This window comes from Mesoplodon bidens (genome assembly GCF_964165515.1).
Source record: "Mesoplodon bidens genome assembly, chromosome: 6".
NCBI lineage: Eukaryota > Metazoa > Chordata > Mammalia > Artiodactyla > Ziphiidae > Mesoplodon > Mesoplodon bidens.
This window is the reverse complement of record NC_138162.1, coordinates 23468093-23485949: the sequence shown is the minus strand read 5'-3', so window position 1 is coordinate 23485949 and position 17857 is coordinate 23468093. Positions and strand designations below refer to the sequence as shown.

Sequence of the window (17857 nt, the reverse complement as noted above, 5' to 3'; positions counted from 1 at the left end):
AGGAGTGTAAATATCCAGTCGTTTCTCAGTCATTAAAAACAATTGATTCTTGTGTTGGGGAGTAGGCAGTCCTGTCCTGCTCTCATGTAGGGAGCTGTGTATCTCAGAGAAAGTGCTAAACATGGCAAACCCCCTGTACTTTGCCTTCTCAACAAGCAATGAGGGGTTGCTTCAGAACTCCTGGGACTTAGTACACCTCATGGAGGCTCAGAGCAAAAATGCCGGCTCCATACAGTAGCAACCCAAGGAAGCTAATGGATTTGAGGGGAGAGGAAGCAAAGGAAGAAGGAAACAAAACATTTGAGGGCCTGTGCCTGAGGCTTCACAGTCTCCATCCTGCCTTCCATGAGAATTTATTTCTCACAATAATGCTGAATGTGTATTATATAACAATCTCTAGTTTGGGGTGTTGTGTTGATAAGAAAATGTATTCAAGTTGTCCAAATAAGGCATCTGGCACATTGTAGGCCGTCACTAAATGAGACCAGTGTTATTTCCTTTTGTCATTTGGGGAAAATAAGGCTCAGAGAAGCACCTATAACAACACTGCCAGGATTCAAGCTCTGATTGAGTTGAAGTCCTGAGCTCCTTCCCTAAGCTTGTGAACACAGTAAAAGTATTCAAGTCCTGTTTAGCATCATACAATTTTTAGTATTTGGGTGTCCTATTGTTCCTCTTTTCCATTGTCATGAAATCACTTTAAATCTATTTTCAAGAGCCTTATTTAAATTTTATTCAAAGTATTCTGTGAAAAGAAACAGGCCTTTAAGAAAATAAATCTTTTCCTGGCACTAGTACTGGTTAACTGGCTACTAAGTAACTGGTAACAGGGGATGGGTAGGTTCTCTTCTCTTCTCCCCAAATATTGCTTTCCTTCTGATTGGCAAGAGCTTGGGTATGTCACTTAACACCCTCATCTTTGCCCTGCTTTTGCTGGGTGAAGGAGAGAAATAAGGGAGCTTTAGAGGAGACAAATTGCAGAGGAACCACTGAGCCCACAACTGATCAGGAGCCCCAGAAGGACCCCTTGAGTAAACTCTGATAGCCCAAAGTGAGTGTCTAAACCACGTTTTGCCTGGACAGAAAAGCCAGGGGAAAAAGGCCTCCCAAGACTGTCTTCAGGTCAGTTTTCCTGGAGTCTGAAGACAAAATGCAAGGAAGGGTTTCAGACTAGGAGAAGAATCCATAAACTTTGGGGATTATTACTAACTTTTATTGAGTATTTACTAGATATCTACCCTACAAAGCAGGCACTAGTATCCCCAATATTCAGAAGAGAAAACCAAAGCACTGAGAGGTTAAGTAGCATGTCCGACCAAGGTCCCACCAAGATTAACAGGGATTAAGTGGCTCTACTGGAATTAGTGAGAAAGGTACTGAATATATTTCTTTTGCTCTAATATTATTCTTAAAAAGGCAAATCTAGTTCAGGGTTTTAATGTTTGCCTTTTTAGATATTTAAAACGGATAGAGGGTGGAATCAATTTCAGGTAAAGCACAGAGCACACACCTGGATATGGGGGGCCATGCAACTAAGTTGCTTACTGCCACCTAGTGGCAACCTATGCTTATCGCAGTGAGGCCTCCAAGAATACCAGGCCTCTAGGCGCAGGTGCTGCAAACCAAAACTTGTGAAGGTGGAATCTATCAAATATCCCAAGTATTCACTCCTATTTGCAGAGGTTATTGCCAAATCAGTGTGATATGAGAAGTCAAGCCAATTTTTCAGTGACTCCACCTTCCTCCCTCATCCCTGCCTTCTTGGGACAGTTTGTGACTTCTTGCTTCCACACTCGCAAGGTATGCTCCTCCTAGGGTACACATATTACTGATGGCAATCTGCTTATCTGTACCTACCCAGAGGGCCTGTGAGCATCCTGGCCAGGGGCAGAGGCTTGTCTTACTCATCTTTTTTTTTTTTTTTGGCGGTACGCAGGCCTCTCACTGTTGTGGTCTCTCCCGTTGCGGAGCACAGGCTCTGGACGTGCAGGCTCAGCAGCCATGGCTCATGGGCCCAACCGCTCCGCGGCATGTGGGATCTTCCCGGACCGGGGCACGAACCCGTGTCCCCTGCATCAGCAGGCGGACTCTCTACCACTGCGCCACCGGGGAAGCCCTTTACTCATCTTTATGAATAAGCCAGTGAATGTTTGTTGAACAAATATGAGCGGATGCTTTTGACCCCAACTTGTCATCACTCTGTATGATTCAGGCAAAGACTAAGCAGCAGTTTATTTGAATGCTCTAAATAATAAACATTTGAGAGGGGTGGGCAGAGGAATGGTAGGAGCTGCTCAGGGAAGTGTCCAGGGCAGGGCAGGGGGTCTGGGCAACTGGCCCGCTCACAGGGCAGTGGAGAACCAGAACTTCTGGGTCAAACAGAATACAGCGGCTGTGAGGCCCGTACACTGACGGGCCAAGAGTTTCACACTCAGGTCATGGTAGCCTCTCTCGCAGGTCAGCTTAGCGGCCTCCACAAACTGGTGGTAGGTGTACACCACATCCCTCAGGTTCCCCGCTGCCTCTCTGTGTCGGGTGGAGCAGCGGCTGCAGGCTGTAAACTGGAAGCACAGGCTGGCCAGCTGGACCAGGTGCTGGAAGGTGTCGCGCACAGCACCCTGCATCTCCTCGGGGGACTGGTCCATTCTGATCACGTGCTGACAGCTCAGCAGGAGCTTTTGGGAGCCCATGCAGAGGCGGCTCCGGCTTTCAGAAAAGTGCCAGGTGCACTTCTCGGGAGGGTGCGTGTTCCCATTTCCCCAGGAAGCTTCTAAGATGTCCTGTAATTCCAGCAAGCTCTCCGTGAGTTGGATGAAGCCCTCGGGGGTGCTGGCAGGGGCAGCTTTCAGCTGTCTCAGAGCCCTGGTGCAGTACTCTGGCCAGATGTGGCTGTTTCTCGACAGGGGCTCAGTGCTGCAGCTGTGGGCCCGGGCAGGCCTCCAGGGCAGGGCCAGCTGGCCTCCCGCAGAGGGTGGTGAGGTGAGGGGGGCTGTGGGGTGTGCTTCCAGGCCCCTGTCTTCCTCCTCCGTCTCTGGCTGCAGGCCATGGAAGCACGTGGCATAGGAGAACTGGCAGCTGCACTGCTCCATCCCAGTCCTAGGGGCCACAGTCTCATTCACACCTGCAAACCCCGAAGATGTGGCCGTCCTGAGACTGGCAGAAACTTTAGGATAGCTTTCTGGGGCAAAGCACAGGAAAGACTTCTCATTAGGAAGGCACATGCTAGGGCTTTTGTCTTTGCTTTCTGGCAGTGAACAATGATTTGAACCTTCTAAGTGGGGCTCCTCTTGGGAACACGGTAGTGGCTCTGGCAGAGAAGGCCCTGGATTCAAACAGACCTGCTGAGGAGTGTCCCTAGGGGTGGTATCTTCCCCTATCGCATGGTTAGGTGGCTCTGCCTTGACCTCCTCCAGAGGGAAAGCTGATGAAATGGTCTGGTTCCTAAGCAAGAAATCCAGGTCTAAATCCAGCTCTGCCAATGGTTTTTGTTCTTGGGCCTGGCAGGCTTGGCCTGGGGTTTCTCTGCTTTGTCCTTGGGGGTCTCTGGGGGAATGTGGTGGGGTCTGTTCAGTCCTTGTTACAGGAGTCTCCAAGGAGAGGGAGGCTACCATGCCACCAGCTGGAGCACTGACACCAATAGTCTGTGGGACAGCATTCAACACATCACCCTTGGGGTCACCTGGATCCTTCTCAGATTCATCACGAAATAAGTTGGTGCCATTTTTGTTTGTAACTTCTCTATCACGTTCCAAAGATAGTTGTCCTTGCTGCTCCTCCTTCGTAGGGAAAGAAGCCATCTTCTCTTCTGAATTTATTCCACATTCACCACTTCTAGGCCTGTCTTGAGGAGACAACAGAGACCCTGTGTCCTGGGGGGCAGTTTCTTGCATATGATTTGTAAACAGAGATCCCAGTCCTCTTTCTATCTGGACTCCTCCCAGCTCCAGTGTGTCTCCTTGAGAGATATTATGTGGCCCTGGGCTGATGGTCAGGCAGATTCTGTCTGGGTTCAAGTCAGCACTGGAGAGGGAGGGGGTGCTGTCCCCAAGCTCCATGGCAAGTTCTCGGGGGGCACTGCCATCCGAGTCTTGAAATGGAGATGAGGTCTGGGGAAGCCCTACCTGAGCCGTATCTGGGCCAGATGAGCCTGGGTTGGGACTAGGAGGAGTGTTTTCTGGGGAACTGGCAACACTGGCGGTCAGAGGGGCAATCCCTGAATTCTCTTTATGGCTGGGGTCAATCCGGAGGCGAATGGCAGAAATAGAAAACACTCGAGAGTCGATGACCGACTTGGTTTCCATGGTCTCAGGCTCCATCTCCATGGCCCGGGAGGCTGGGTTTTTGCTCTTGGTCTCCCTCAGGGGAGCCAGCAGCCCCAGGGCCTTGGTCTCCAGGAGGCCAGGCTCACCCTGCACATCTTGCAGACAGGACACAGTTGGGGAGGGTGCACTGAGGGCCAGGTAGGGCTCCCGGTCATAGTAGCACACGTCGTCCACGCTCTCCAGGGAGGCTGATGGCATCAGGGGAAATGAGACCTGACAGGTGTAGTTGGTCTGTAGGAAAGACCTTCTTTTCCTCAGGGTCTTGGCATACTTCTTCACCCCTCCCCTTCTGCTTGGCTCTCTTCCACCTGGCCCAGGATGCAGGCTGTCCTCAGGGCTGCAAGTGCTGGCCTTATTCTGTGAGCTTGTGGCACTGGTTTCTGCAGCAGAAGCAGCTCTGAGCCCTGAGAACCAAGAAAGGAAAAAGAACATGAAAAGCAGAAAAACAAAGAGACTTGTAGATCTTGGGCTCAGGACTCAGGATTGCTTGGGTTCAAATCCTGGCTGGGCTGTGTAACCGTGGGCACGTTAAATCTTGAGCTCCTCAATTTCCTCTTCTGAAAGATGGGGATGATCACCGTGGTAGACCTTTTTTGGTTCTTGGTTGCCCAAGATCCATTGCCTTATCTTTTGGTCACAGTACCCCAACTTCCTTTTGGGGAATGACATCTCCCCAGTGGTTACAGTCTGCTGGAACTATTAATGAAGGGGCCCTATCCACATCAGCCAAGTGGTCAGATTTATGACCTAGAAAGTCAGTCACAAAATTTCCTAAAATTTCAAACTCAAACACATTGATTTAAAAAAAAAACGCACACACACAAAACAGTAGAGCCCATTCTTTGCAGCCACAGTATCCTGACAGTACAATGAAGAATCCTGCTACCCCACCCCCTGATCTGGTTGCTGCCTGTGTCTGAACCAGGTCTTCACCTCTGCTGGCAATCCTCTAAGCTATCTTACATCCTTTCAACACTTTCTCTCTGTGCTTACATTAACCCAAGTCAGTCAGTACCAGTGGTGTCGATCAGCACTGCCATGCTGGTTAGACGACTTAGTATGTATCAAGCTCCTAGCACAAGGCCTGTGCCTAATGGGTGTTCACTAAAGGAATCCAGTGCTGTCATTGTTATGATTGTCACTACATGGGTGAGGGTCCCAAGTGAGCTTTCTTTTGACAAAAAGTGGCTGTGACTCTCAGTCATGGGCGTGAGGGGTCTTGCACATACCAGGATGGATCTTTCTGCAAGGAGACGCACTTTTGTGAAGAAGTCCTGGGAATCAGCCAGAAGGAATTAAGATCACAGGCTAGCACCTGAGAATCAGAGGGCTCTTAGACTCAGATCAGTTTTTTGCACCCTGGCTGAACTTTATTAAAAACTTCATCAAATCCTAGGCTGCTCCTCAGACCTCCTAAATCAGAATCTCTGAGGCTGGGATCTAGGAATTTACAGTATTTTAACCAGGTCCCTTGGGTGATTTCGATGTTTTGGAATTCCAGCCACGTTTTGGAATTGCCGCTCTAGGCCACCTACAGCCACTGACCAAGGGTGTTTCTGAAGCCTAAAAAGGGAGAGGCTCCCACACTGAGTCAGGGGCCAGACCAGACCCCAGGCTCAGGAGTCCCAGGTCTGGGCTGTCTCCCCAGCACCTCACTGGCTCTCTGTAAAAGAGGGAGTGTCCAGTGTGGACCTTATATCCCTGACTGGACTCCCATAAAGGAAGGCCTTGACTGATGGTCTGTCTCACGCCCATCTTGCCTCTAGCATAATGGCTGACCCAGAAGGGCAAGGCTGGGGGCATGGATGGCAGTTGGCTGGGTTCTGTGGGAAGCAGGGCACAATCTGGCCATAGGTTTCTAGGTCAGTTAATGAAGTCAAGGTAGATGGTGGAGAGTGCATTCATTTATCCATTTAGCAGCAACCGCCAGGCACTATGTGCCAGGACACAGAGATGAGTGTGAAATGCACAGTTCCCACACTCAAAGGAGTTTTCGGTTTAGTGAAGGAGAGAAACATCAATACAAAAATCACACAAATAAATATGCAACTACAGGCAGTGCTAAGTGCCAGGCAGGAAGCACCCAGGGTGTGTGACAGGGATGGGGAAACCTGCCCTAGTCCTGGCAGTCTGGTTAATATTCCCAGAGGAAGTGAATTTCCAGTTGGGGCCTGATAGATGGATGGGCATCAGCAACCAAAGATCAGGGTGAGGAATGTTTCAGGTGGAAAGAGCAGCATGTGCAAAAGCTGGAAGTAGAAAAGAGCTGGGCACTTTTAAAGAATGGCAAGGAGGTCTGTGTGGCAGGAATGCATGGAGAGGGCTCAGGGGGAAGGAGAGAAACAGGCAGAGGCCATGTCACAGAGGGCCTCAAGAAGCCTTGCAGGGGCTGCCAAGAAGCTGGCCTTTCTCCCACGAGCAACGGGAAACCACTAGAGGGCAGGGAGCAACAGGAAAGGGCTGGAACAAAGAAAAGGGCTGCAGCTTCCCCAGCTCTTAGTAGGTCACCCCTAATGTCTGTGTGCTATTTTCCAATTTTTTTCTTCAGAGTGCAGAGTGAGAGAGAGAGAGAGAGAGACTGTGTGTGTGTGTGTGTAAATGTCCCGCAAGGATCTCAGATCAGCTTAGGAAGTCATTCTGTGTGGAAAGACACCCCACACTCTTTGTGGAGGAAGGGATGAGGATCCTGAAAGAAACATGATCCCCCTGCCTTATGTCCGGGTCCCTTCAGGGCCACCAACAGCCTGTCAGTTAGGTTCTTTTTTCTTTTTTTGCGGTACTCGGGCCTCTCACTGTTGTGGCCTCTCCCGTTGTGGAGCACAGGCTCTGGATGCGCAGGCTCAGCGGCCATGGCTCACGGGCCCAGCCGCTCCACGGCATGTGGGATCCTCCCAGACCGGGGCATGAACCCGTGTCCCCTGCATCGGCAGGCGGACTCTCAACCACTGTGCCACCAAGGAAGCCCCCAGTTAGGTTCTTTTTGTTTCAAGGCCTCATTTAAAGCTTTGGGGTCAACAGTGGCACAGCTGCTTCCCTCTGCTGGGCTGTCAAACCCTTTTCTTTCTGTGTAAATTCTGTCCATCTTACAATGCCTGGCCCACTTGCTGCCTCTTCTGGGAAGCCTTCCCTGATTCCCACTGTTGAATTAATGCCACCCATCTCCGCCTGCCCACAGTTCTCTGAACCTCCCTTGTAGCCCTTACTCGAAGTCGGGATGCCCGTAATGTGATCCACTGAGCCCAGCTGGCCCACCTCAAAAGAGAACAAGGACCGTGCTTTACCTACCTGTTTTCCCATCAAGCTTGGCCCCTGCCCCCGGTGGGTACTGAGGAGCTGCCTGTACAATCCGCAGACCTGCGAGGGAGGGCTTACCTGAGAAGGCATCTGGGGGTGTGAGCTTGTCAGCTGCATCATAGAATTCCTCATCCGAACTGCCATCCTCCAAGGCCAGCGGCAGGCACAGGGCCAGCGCTTGCAGCGTGGAGCTGGGCTGGGCCTCAGGCCCGCCCTGCTGGGCCCAGGCTGCCAGGCCCCGACCCTGCCGGGAAGCTGTGCTGTCCGAGCTGTCGGTCAGGTGGCTGGCGGGGGAGACACTGGTGCACAGGTTGTAGTAGTCAATCTGGCTGCCCTCGTACATCCTGGGGTCCAGCCTGACCGCGCTCAGTTCTGGTCCCCAGCTGAAGGTCTCAGGAGCGGGACTCTCAGAAAACTCTGTCTTCTGGCACTCAGGGTTGGCTCTCTGAGCCAGGTCCAGGAGACAGAGAAAGCCACTGGTTTCGATCCTACTTCTCTCCTCTTGGCTGTCAGAATCAAGACTCTCTGGGAAGCCTACTGAGCTCAGGTGGAAGAAGCCGGACCTGCTGGAGGAGCAGGCATCCAGGTCATCCTCCTCCAGGGCATCCATGGACTCGCTTGAGCCACTGGTCCTGCAGCCTCGGCTCTCAGTGTTGGCCGAGTCCGATGCCTCAGACTCAGCACTGTCTGTTTTGCTGCTGGCCCCGCAGGTGCTTGGGCCTTCCTCGGCCACCTCAGGCGTGGAGCTGTCCCCAGGAGGCTGCTCCTCTTCTACAAGTGGTCTGCAGGGGCCCAGCTTCAGCAGGTGTCTGTCAGAGAGGGGCTCCAACACGCAGTCTACTTCAGAGGACTCCTCGGAGTCACTGCATGCCCTGGATTCGTAGCCTGCAACACAGGAGACACCAAGGGTTACAAAACAGCATTTGGGGACAGGCAGGTGCTTATGTGTCCTCCCGCCCCCTCTCTGCCTGCCCTCCCAGTTTCCAGATGAGAGGACTGAGGTTCAGAAGGGTGACAGGCCCAGATCATGCTACACTGACTGACACAGGGTCCATGGGACTCCAAATTCCATGTTCTCCGCAGAGTGTCAAGTCTCCTTTCCCACACCTATCTGAACAACCACTAAAGGAGACAGGATTACCTCCATCTCCAAGGAGATCTATCTGTCCATGGAAACATCTGGGTATTTAGTTGGTTTCCTAAGCCCCTCCTAAAACTCTCAGCTCTGTTGTGCTGACTGGGCATCAAAATCAGATAGGGAGTCATATTTAAAAAAAAAAACAAAACAGAAGAGATCCCTGGACCTAGCCCTGATGAACTGAGTCCGATATCTAGGGAGTGAGGCCCAGGAATCTGTATTTTAGCAACTTTATGGGGGGTTCTGAGGCTGCTAGGCTGGCACCATTCTGAAGCCTGGCCTAGGGACCTACTGGTGCCATAGGGCTTTTAGGAAAGTTAAAAGTCATCCACTGCTGGTACTTGGGAGGGATTCATGGTGAGAGTGTTGGGGGGGCATTGAGCCAGGTCTCCAATTTCTCATGCACCATAAGCCTCCAGGTGTGATCCTTCTAAACTCCTCTCTGATCACATTACACTCTATTTAAACCCTCTTTTGGTTTCTCTTGTCTACAGGGAAGCACCTAAGCTCTCCTACTAAGGTTGGGGCCTCTCACAGGATGGCCCTGATCCCCTCAGCAGCCTGGTCACCCTCTAACAGTATGGCCCATACCCCTCCTCAGCAACTTCGTCACCCTGTCACAGTGCATGACCCTTTGTGTCATGCCTCCATTGTGTCCCCTCTGCTTCAAAGGATCTCTCCTCCCTTCTTTGCCTGGTTAACTCCACCATGTTCTTCATGACCTCTTTCAAATACCTCCTGCTCTGGAGGCCTCCTGTGGCCACTGCCAACTGCCCTGCACCCCCAGCAGGCCTCCACAACAGCACCACTCCATGGGGCACTGTGTCCCTGACCACATTCAGAAGTATCATCCCTTGTTCATAAATTGTGTGAAAGACAAAGGTAACAAGCACACGAAATCTTCACTTCCTAATTATTTTACTTTAGTCTCATCCAATATCTATGATTACTTATGCCTATTTTATCCACATGGAGGAAATGCCATATAATGGTGCGCTACTGAGCACCTCTCCCCACCTTCATGTTCAGTGACAGCACATCGGGGGCTTGAAATTAGTCACGGTGGGAGCGTTTATGCCATGGAAATAGGCAATTGCTTCAAATTAGAATTCTGTTTTGTTTTGTTTTATCCCTGCAGAGACAGTTGTTAAACATTTATCAGCAAACCACTGGGAAAACGCTGCATAAATAGTGCTGAAGCACCAAGGGAGGAAAGGGGGGTGGGATGAATTGGGAGATTGAGATTGACATATATACACTAACTAATATGTATAAAATAGATAACTAATGAGAACCTGCCGTATAGCACAGGGAACTCCACTTCGCTGCACGGTAGAAACTAACACAACATTGTAAAACAGCTATACCTCAATTAAAAAAAAAATAGCGCTGAAGCAAAGCCTGGTAGAAACTGGGAGCTGGCCTGGGAAAATGTTCATCTCATCTGGCCTCCCCTACTTCATTCCTTACATCGTATGATTTTCCCTTCTATCTCCAGGTACCCCCTTCTTCTAAACATGTGAGGTTGAGAATTTTTATTATAATTCAAGAGAATGCAAAAGAGTATCTAGGAATGGGATGAGAAACTAGGTCAGCTGTATTTTCTTTTTTTTTTTTTTTTTTTTTTTTTTGCGGTATGTGGGCCTTTCACTGTTGTGGCCTCTCCCGTTGCGGAGCACAGGCTCCGGACGCACAGGCTCAGCGGCCATGGCTCACGGGCCCAGCCGCTCCGCGGCATGTGGGATCCTCCCAGACCGGGGCACGAACCCTTGTCCCCTGCATCGGCAGGCGGACTCTCAACCACTGCGCCACCAGGGAAACCCTCAGCTGTATTTTCTGAACAAATAAGTGACATCTTGTTTTACTGGCAAAGAAAGATAAAATGCAGTGGATCTTAGAGATGATTTTAGAAAATACTACAGGGAATCAGAGACCTTCCATAGCCTTCTTTGGCTTTAGGGGACTCTCAGGTACAAAGAAAGCTTCTCTATTTAGGATTTTGGAAAGATCAACTGCTTACTTCCACTTGAGTGGGAGTCTCAGCTCCATTCAACGCACCACCTCCTTTTAGGCTTCCCTGACCTACAAGGCAGTGAAATGGGCCTGTCCTTACTGGGGCAAGCCTCAGCACCTCACCTTCTTCAGCGGATACCCGGTGCACCTGTTGTTTGTTTCCCGGCCAGAGGAAAACGGAGGTAACTGGGTCGACATATAGCCTGTAGTACCCAGCAATCAGGCAGGCTAGGTCTTTTGCACTGTTGGATTCCAGCAGCAAAGTCAGAACCTTTGAAGGTAAAGAGAGCTCTTATGCTTATAAAGGGCTAAGGGATAGTCTGAAGACTGGCAACAAGGCCATGTGGCGCCAGTGAGAGATTCCAGCTAAATCCAGCCATGGTCCACAGGCAGGCCCTCTGGTGTCCCATTTTCTCATCTAGAAGACTTGAAATGAGTGTGCACACGTGTGCACACCCACAACCACACATGCATGCACACACACTCACATGTGCCCAGTGGGCTCCTCCCATCCAATCTCCACAATGTCTCCTGTCCCCCTATCCCAACCACCCTACCCTGTTCATTCAAACCATGGGGCCCCTTCAAGACCTGACCTGGAAAAGGAAAAGGAGCAGGAGCGAGTAGAGAAGGAGGAGAGGGGGATAAGAAGAATGAAGCACCAGCCCTGAGCATGTTGGGATTAAATCAAAGGAAGGCAGGATAACTGTAGGACCTTCCAGAGAGGCTCAGGAAGTACCCCACACCATTTACCCATTTTAACTGCTGCCATCCAAAATCTTGGGCAGCCATTCTGGTCCCATGCATGTAATAAAACCCTCTGGTGCTCCCATCTAAGTTTCTGAACCCATCAGGAAAGGACATGGTCCAGCTCAGTTTATATAAAAAACCTTTTAGGACCTGTCCAGGAAAATGCACCCTGTTCATCACTTTCCCTTTGATGGGACAGGATGGACAATTCTACCTCTTAAGCAAATGTTGGACATTAGACTTTCTTAATATCCAAACTCATATAAACTACCCTTGAATATTTAGCCCCAGATTCCAGAAGCTGGACTCAAAAATCTCTTCCCCATGTATTACCTTGATGTTCTGAAGATGCACTTTGACCATGCTCACTTTCTCAGACTCTTCTGTCAGCTCTACACGACTGATGTTTGCAAACTCTGCCAACGTGGACATGATGTTGAGTTTGCTGTTGATAATGTGGCTAATGCCATACTTGGCTCCAACTAGAAGGGCGATGTAGGATTCTCTATCCTGTAACTGCAGAAGGGGGGAAAGAGAATTAGTTTCCATTCACAAGCTAGTGAAAAAATACATTATACATGTAGGACATGATACCTCTCTCTGCAAACCCCTTGATTCTTATTTCAGGTCCTCACCACCACTCCTCTAGACTACCAAGTTAGGTGATAGCCTAATCTGGGCCCCATCTACAGATAAATTAAGTATAACTTTATCTCCCATAATACACTTCACAATAGAGAATCAAACCACAGGACTTTGACCTGTTCCATAAACACAACCATATACTTTCACACCTATGTACCTATATTCATGCTGTGCCCTCCTCTTGGAATCCCTTGCCTGTCATCACTATCTACTGAAACCCTGACCCTTCTTTAAAAGCTTCCATCAAAACCTACTGCTGGGGCTTCCCTGGTGGCGCAGTGGTTGAGAGTCCGCCTGCCGATGCAGGGGACACGGGTTCGTGCCCCGGTCCGGGAAGATCCCACATGCCGCGGAGCGGCTGGGCCCGTGAGCCATGGCCGCTGAGCCTGCGTGTCCGGAGCCTGTGCTCCTCAACGGGAGAGGCCACAACAGTGAGAGGCCCGCGTACCACAAACCAACCAAACAAACAAAAAACCCTACTGCCTACAGAAAACATCGGCCTGACCTGCTCCTCAAACCACAACAGTCCTTTTCCTCTGTGTTGTTTTCACACCATATCCTCTGCACTTCTCTGATAGCACTGAGGTAAGACTTCTTACCGTAATTTTTTGTATTTAAGTCATATTCCATGCTAAGGTCCCTGACAACAGAGTCTGCATGTATCTACATTTGTAACCCCCAGTGCCCAGCAAGCACCCTGAGCCAGTTCAACGTGGTTGGTTTCTCCTCCCACTACCAGCTCTTTCCTTAGACAGGAAAGGTAAAGAGGAGCTGGGGACGGGACCTAGACAGTTGGCAGAGGGCAGGTTTAGCCCTTGGGAAAAGTGGGTAGTTTTTCTTGTACTTTCAAGTTTCCTTGCTGTGATCTAGTCTCTTTTCTACCATTTAGTCCTCTACTTGTACAAAGACTCAATCTATTTTTCCCTTCCTCTGACTATCTGATGCTCTTCCTTTCTGTCAAAACACTGATTTCCTTTTTCCATTTACACTGTTAGGTCAGCAGTCTGATTAAATTGACCCATCACTGCTGTAAATGACTGAGAGGCACACCAAATCCACTGAAAGGAGTTTTGCTATTATAATATTTATATATATATAAAACTGGTAAATTGTCTGGCTTTGTGCTGGAGAGTTCTGGGGCTGACTGAGTGGTGAGGGAGAGTTCCCTTAGGCCACACCCCCCATCACTGACTGCCGCAAAGCACATAGCTCTAGGCCTAGGCTCCAAAAAGCAGGCCAGGGGAGGAATGGGTAACACAGCAGGGGGCTCTTTTGCTTCTCTTTTCCCTTCTCATCCTTCCACCCCTTACTTCTTCCCTTCTTCTGAACAACCGGGGCCCCAGCATGGCAGTCAGTCTAACATTCTTATCTTTCCTTCATGATTTCCATTTTTTCCTCTTTACCTTCATATACCCAAAGCTCCAGGGTAAACTTCTTACAGTACCCTGCCCTCAAAACGCCTTTCCTCTGTACTGAAATCTGGCCAAATCCAACCTTCTTGCCTTTCCTTAACCCCTTCTTCCCCACTCAACCTGAAGCTAGCAGTGGTGGCCTCTGTCATCAAACCCCACAGCAATGGTCCTGTGCCTCTTGTGGCTTTGCTTTGTCTTGTTGGGTGCCTTGCTCCATCATTTTAGGGTGGGAATCACATCTCACTCAGCTCTGCCTCCCCCAGCATCTGTCCGAGGGCTGGCTCTAAGCAATGGCTTGACAGACACTCCCCAGTGGCATAATATTTAGTTTCCCAAACAAATTATAGTCCATGACCCAGTCCTCAGGAATTTTAGGCTAAAAGATACATTGATCGTCAGAGAACCTCTTGCAACCTTTATAAGGGTAGGACCCCACAGTTCTTTAATACATACCATTAAAGTAGCATTAAAGATTTTCCCACCGTATGTCTTGAGTTCCCCAAGGATCTGTAGATAACTTAAACGTAGCTGGGCAGCAGAAATAAGTTGCTTAAGTAAGGAAAAAAGAAAATGAAAAAGACTGTTGAAGTCAGAGTTTTCATTTGTCTAAAATGCAGTCAATGTTGAAAATTCTTTCCCTGAGGTTTCACAACAGACAGCTGTGTGATCGACAGGGGCCGTGGCTACATTACCTTCTGTCTGGGTTCCAGCAAATTCTGGTTCCTCTTCATGTGGAAGCTGATGGCTTTCTTGATGTCTTTTCCTTTCATGTTTCGTAGCAAAGTTGGAGATATAAAGTTCTCTATTCCCCAATCCTTCCTGCCAAAAGACATTGGAGACAAGGAGGCCCATTTTTACAGTGTACTTGACTCTAATGAAGAGCATAATTATATTTGATTCAGTACTTAGTGTTCTAAGAATACTGTAATTATGAGCTTCTTTCTCAGCAGAAGATATATATGGCTGGTTTTGTGGAGTGTATGTAAATATATACATGAAGAGTGTGTGTGTGTTTGTGTAATTATCTATCTATCTATCTATCCCTCGATTCAAACACACACACACTCCACAAAAACAAGCCATTCAGGAATTAAACCCCACGATCATTCTAGGAGCTCAATACTCATCACACCTGTATAGCACGCTCTCATGGGGCAACACATAGCACCTGTGAATCCCTGAGGCCATGCTCCAGAATGATGCTAGCCTAACAACCTCAAAACCTCCCAACAAACTCATTAAAAATACAGGTTCTCAGGTACCACTCCCTAGAGATTTGACCTAGTATATCAGGGGTAAGGCCAAGGATTTGTTTTATTTTTTAAAATATAATTCCCCATCCGATTTTGATGCTCAGGCAAGAGGTTAGCAAATCGGGGTGACACCACACAGAGCGAGGTGAAATTTTAAGCTGAGAATCAGGAGGTATCAGAACCTCAGGACTTGAAACTACCCTAATAGGAATCTAATGCAACATGATTGGTTCACACCAAATGAATTTTCAAGGCATTCCTGCCCTCAGAAGAGCTTTATGCTGAAGTTGTCAACTGATTTCCCGAGACATCCTCCCAGGAACTGGGAAATTACAAAGGGATCCTGTGTCATTCCATCTGGAGGTGGTTTCTGCCCCAGAGGGAGCAGCCAGGTTCTGATATCTGGGGAAGCCAGGCTGGGTTGGACAGGGTGGAGAGGGAAATGAATGGGAAGACAACAGACAGATGGGTAGGTGGGTGACTATCAGCTTTCTGTGAATCTGGCCATCCTGGCCCAGGGCCAGCCAAGTTACAAATGCAACACAGCTGCTGCTGGCGGGACACAGAAGTCCCCTGCCACTCACTCTATGTATTTCAAAGAGATCTTCTGTGGCTGGGCACATGCGTAGATCCGCTCCTGGATGTGCAGGGCCGCGAGCCGGAGCGCAGAGCTGCATTTCATTTCCACGGCAAAGCGCTCCTGGAGCACATCGCTGCAGCTCTAGGAGAGATTAGATCAGAGGAACTGGGAAACAAGAACAGATTGTGTTCCTTGTTCTCTCAGGTGAAAGGCAGCTTTGAGACCTGGCTCTGCCAATTCTGGGCTGTGTGACCTTGGTTACTTGACTAAGACTATCTGTGCACTGGTACTTCCCCTTGATAAATGAGGACAGTCACATCTACCTTATATGGCTTCTCTGAGGTTTAAATTAGATAATGCGTTTGAAAGCAGGTATAGGGACGCTGTGTTATTCAAATATAAAGTACTGCCGCTGTTGTTGTTATTATTTGCTGCCACCATTTTTATAAGACTTTGGGCAAGTCAATACACCTAGTTATCTCATCTGTAAAATGGTGATGTCTCCCAAATGATTTTTTCATCAGAATAAAAATGACATAATAAACCTCACCTAAGGAAGCAGAGCAGGGGGAACACCAGGCTGGGAGATCAAGGAACCCATTTCTGGCTCCACCACCAAATGGGTAACCCAGGCAAACTATGTGACCTTTCCAAGACTCAGTTTCATCATTTCTGAAGTAAGGCTCTGAAGTACTAATGCCCCTTTTAGCAATAAAAACTGTAACTCTAAAGATCCTAAATGGTATTAGAAAATGTGTCATCTACATTGAGGACTAAGCCTTAATTTCATTAATATATTGCAAATCTCCTAACATAGCAACACAGTGACATAAAAAGGAAAGCTGAGGGATAATCAGGCCCACTCTCCCTCAGATAAAGATAATCCCTACCAGGGAGCTGCTTAATTGCCTTGAGCTCATGTTCAAAATAACCCAATGTGCCACCTTGGAGAACAACCACTGTTATTTTAGGAAGGGCAGACCGGGTCACCTGCAGATAGAGGTATTCAAAGGCTACTGGGTCTTCTTTCAGGAGGTCCAGGGGGTCCTTGGGAACAAAACACACCCTGAAGAGGCAGCGGTAGTCATGTGACTCTTCCCTTTGTACCACCTGGGATGCGTAAGAGAGACGCGATTCACCTTCTGCTTTTGTTCTCACAGTTATTCCACAAAACAACTTTTAAAAAAAGACAATGAAAGACACTCCCCAGAGATTTCAGTTTTAGTGCTTCCCCAGTCAGTGCAGACCTTTGCCGCCAATTTAACTTTCCCATGGGTATAAAATGTAAAAGGCTCAAAAGAGCAAAGTTTCCCACTGATCCCATCAACCCCTTTGCAGAAGAAATCTCTGCAACTGGTTTCTTATATACTGTTCCAGAGACAGTCTATGTGTATATATGCTCCTATAAATGTAAATTCTTTTCTTTTCCACAAATAATAGTATATTATACATTATATATATACATATCTATGTGTGTGTGTATATATATCTCTCTCTCCTGTACCTTACTTCTTTTTCACTTCAACGATCTTAGTGATTTAACTTGATTTCTTTTTCCAATGCTAATGGAACAGAAGTGATTAAAAAAAAAGTTTGTAAGCAGCAGTATTAGAAGATGAGTGACCATGGTAGGAATTCATCTGCAGTGAAGAACGCTCAGAGCGGCTTCCATGAGCTCATGCCTTGCTCATGCTGTTTCTCTTCTTAAAAATTATGGAACTGACCTGTGTTTGGCTTTAAAAAGCTGGTATTACAAATCACTGAGTGGCTGAAAGATTGAGTGGTACAGGTGGACTGACTGTGTTAGCCCTGTCCTGCCGTCAAGGACGAGCTCAGAGGGCAAGTCTCACAAAAAGGGCTTAGACACAGCAACAGATGCTTCCCTGACATCTCAAAGGCAGCAGGTTCAGAGGAAGGTCATCAGAATTGGAAGCAAAAGATAGAGATCTATTGGCTGTGTTACCTTGAGTAAGTCACCTTACTTCTCTAAGCCTCTTGTCTCCTTGTCTGCAAAATGGGGGCCTGCCTACCTCATACAAAATCCAGGCTGAGTGAGCTCTTTGCCTTCTTAGCACAAGGAAGCGCATCAAACCTGCAGATGCACTCAGCCCTATACCCAAAGGTTCTGGCTGAGGCGTGCAGCTTGCCCAGCCCAGATCTCCCCACCAGGAGCAGAAGCAGGTGGTACCTGCTGGATGAGCTCCTCCTCGTGCAGCAGGTGCAGCCGTGAGATGTTGTACTGCTCCTCCAGGGCCAGCGCAAAGTACTCCATACTTCGGATCGACAGCTTCTCCTTCACCGTGAGGATGATGTCCTGCAGGCACAGAGGCATGAGGGTCACCGAGGAACAGGCCAGCCCTCACGTTCAGGCACAGAGCAGGGAGGACTCCCTTCACTTTCCCTCTGCTCCTCGGTGCAGCTGGGGAGAGAAAGGCCTACACTGACTGGGT

The 17857-nt window shown here is 48.8% G+C and overlaps 1 protein-coding gene across 2 annotated transcripts in view; it reads right to left on the bottom strand.

The window, feature by feature from the left end:
- Positions 1 to 2276: 2276 nt before the first annotated feature.
- The window catches only part of FRMPD1 (FERM and PDZ domain containing 1), a gene marked incomplete at its 5' end in the record, with an annotated part of 46549 nt that continues 30968 nt past the window's right edge, over positions 2277 to 17857 (bottom strand). Inside the window, 9 exons of one of the 2 annotated variants that reach the window (XM_081237084.1) lie at positions 2277 to 4726; positions 7695 to 8501; positions 10891 to 11038; positions 11851 to 12033; positions 14028 to 14123; positions 14267 to 14393; positions 15412 to 15548; positions 16398 to 16517; positions 17596 to 17721. In XM_081237084.1, coding sequence (XP_081093210.1) covers positions 2343 to 4726; positions 7695 to 8501; positions 10891 to 11038; positions 11851 to 12033; positions 14028 to 14123; positions 14267 to 14393; positions 15412 to 15548; positions 16398 to 16517; positions 17596 to 17721 — 4128 coding nt within the window. In that variant the 3' untranslated portion in view covers positions 2277 to 2342. The remainder of the gene's footprint in view (positions 4727 to 7694; positions 8502 to 10890; positions 11039 to 11850; positions 12034 to 14027; positions 14124 to 14266; positions 14394 to 15411; positions 15549 to 16397; positions 16518 to 17595; positions 17722 to 17857) is intronic. The other variant, XM_081237085.1, reaches the window with a different exon arrangement.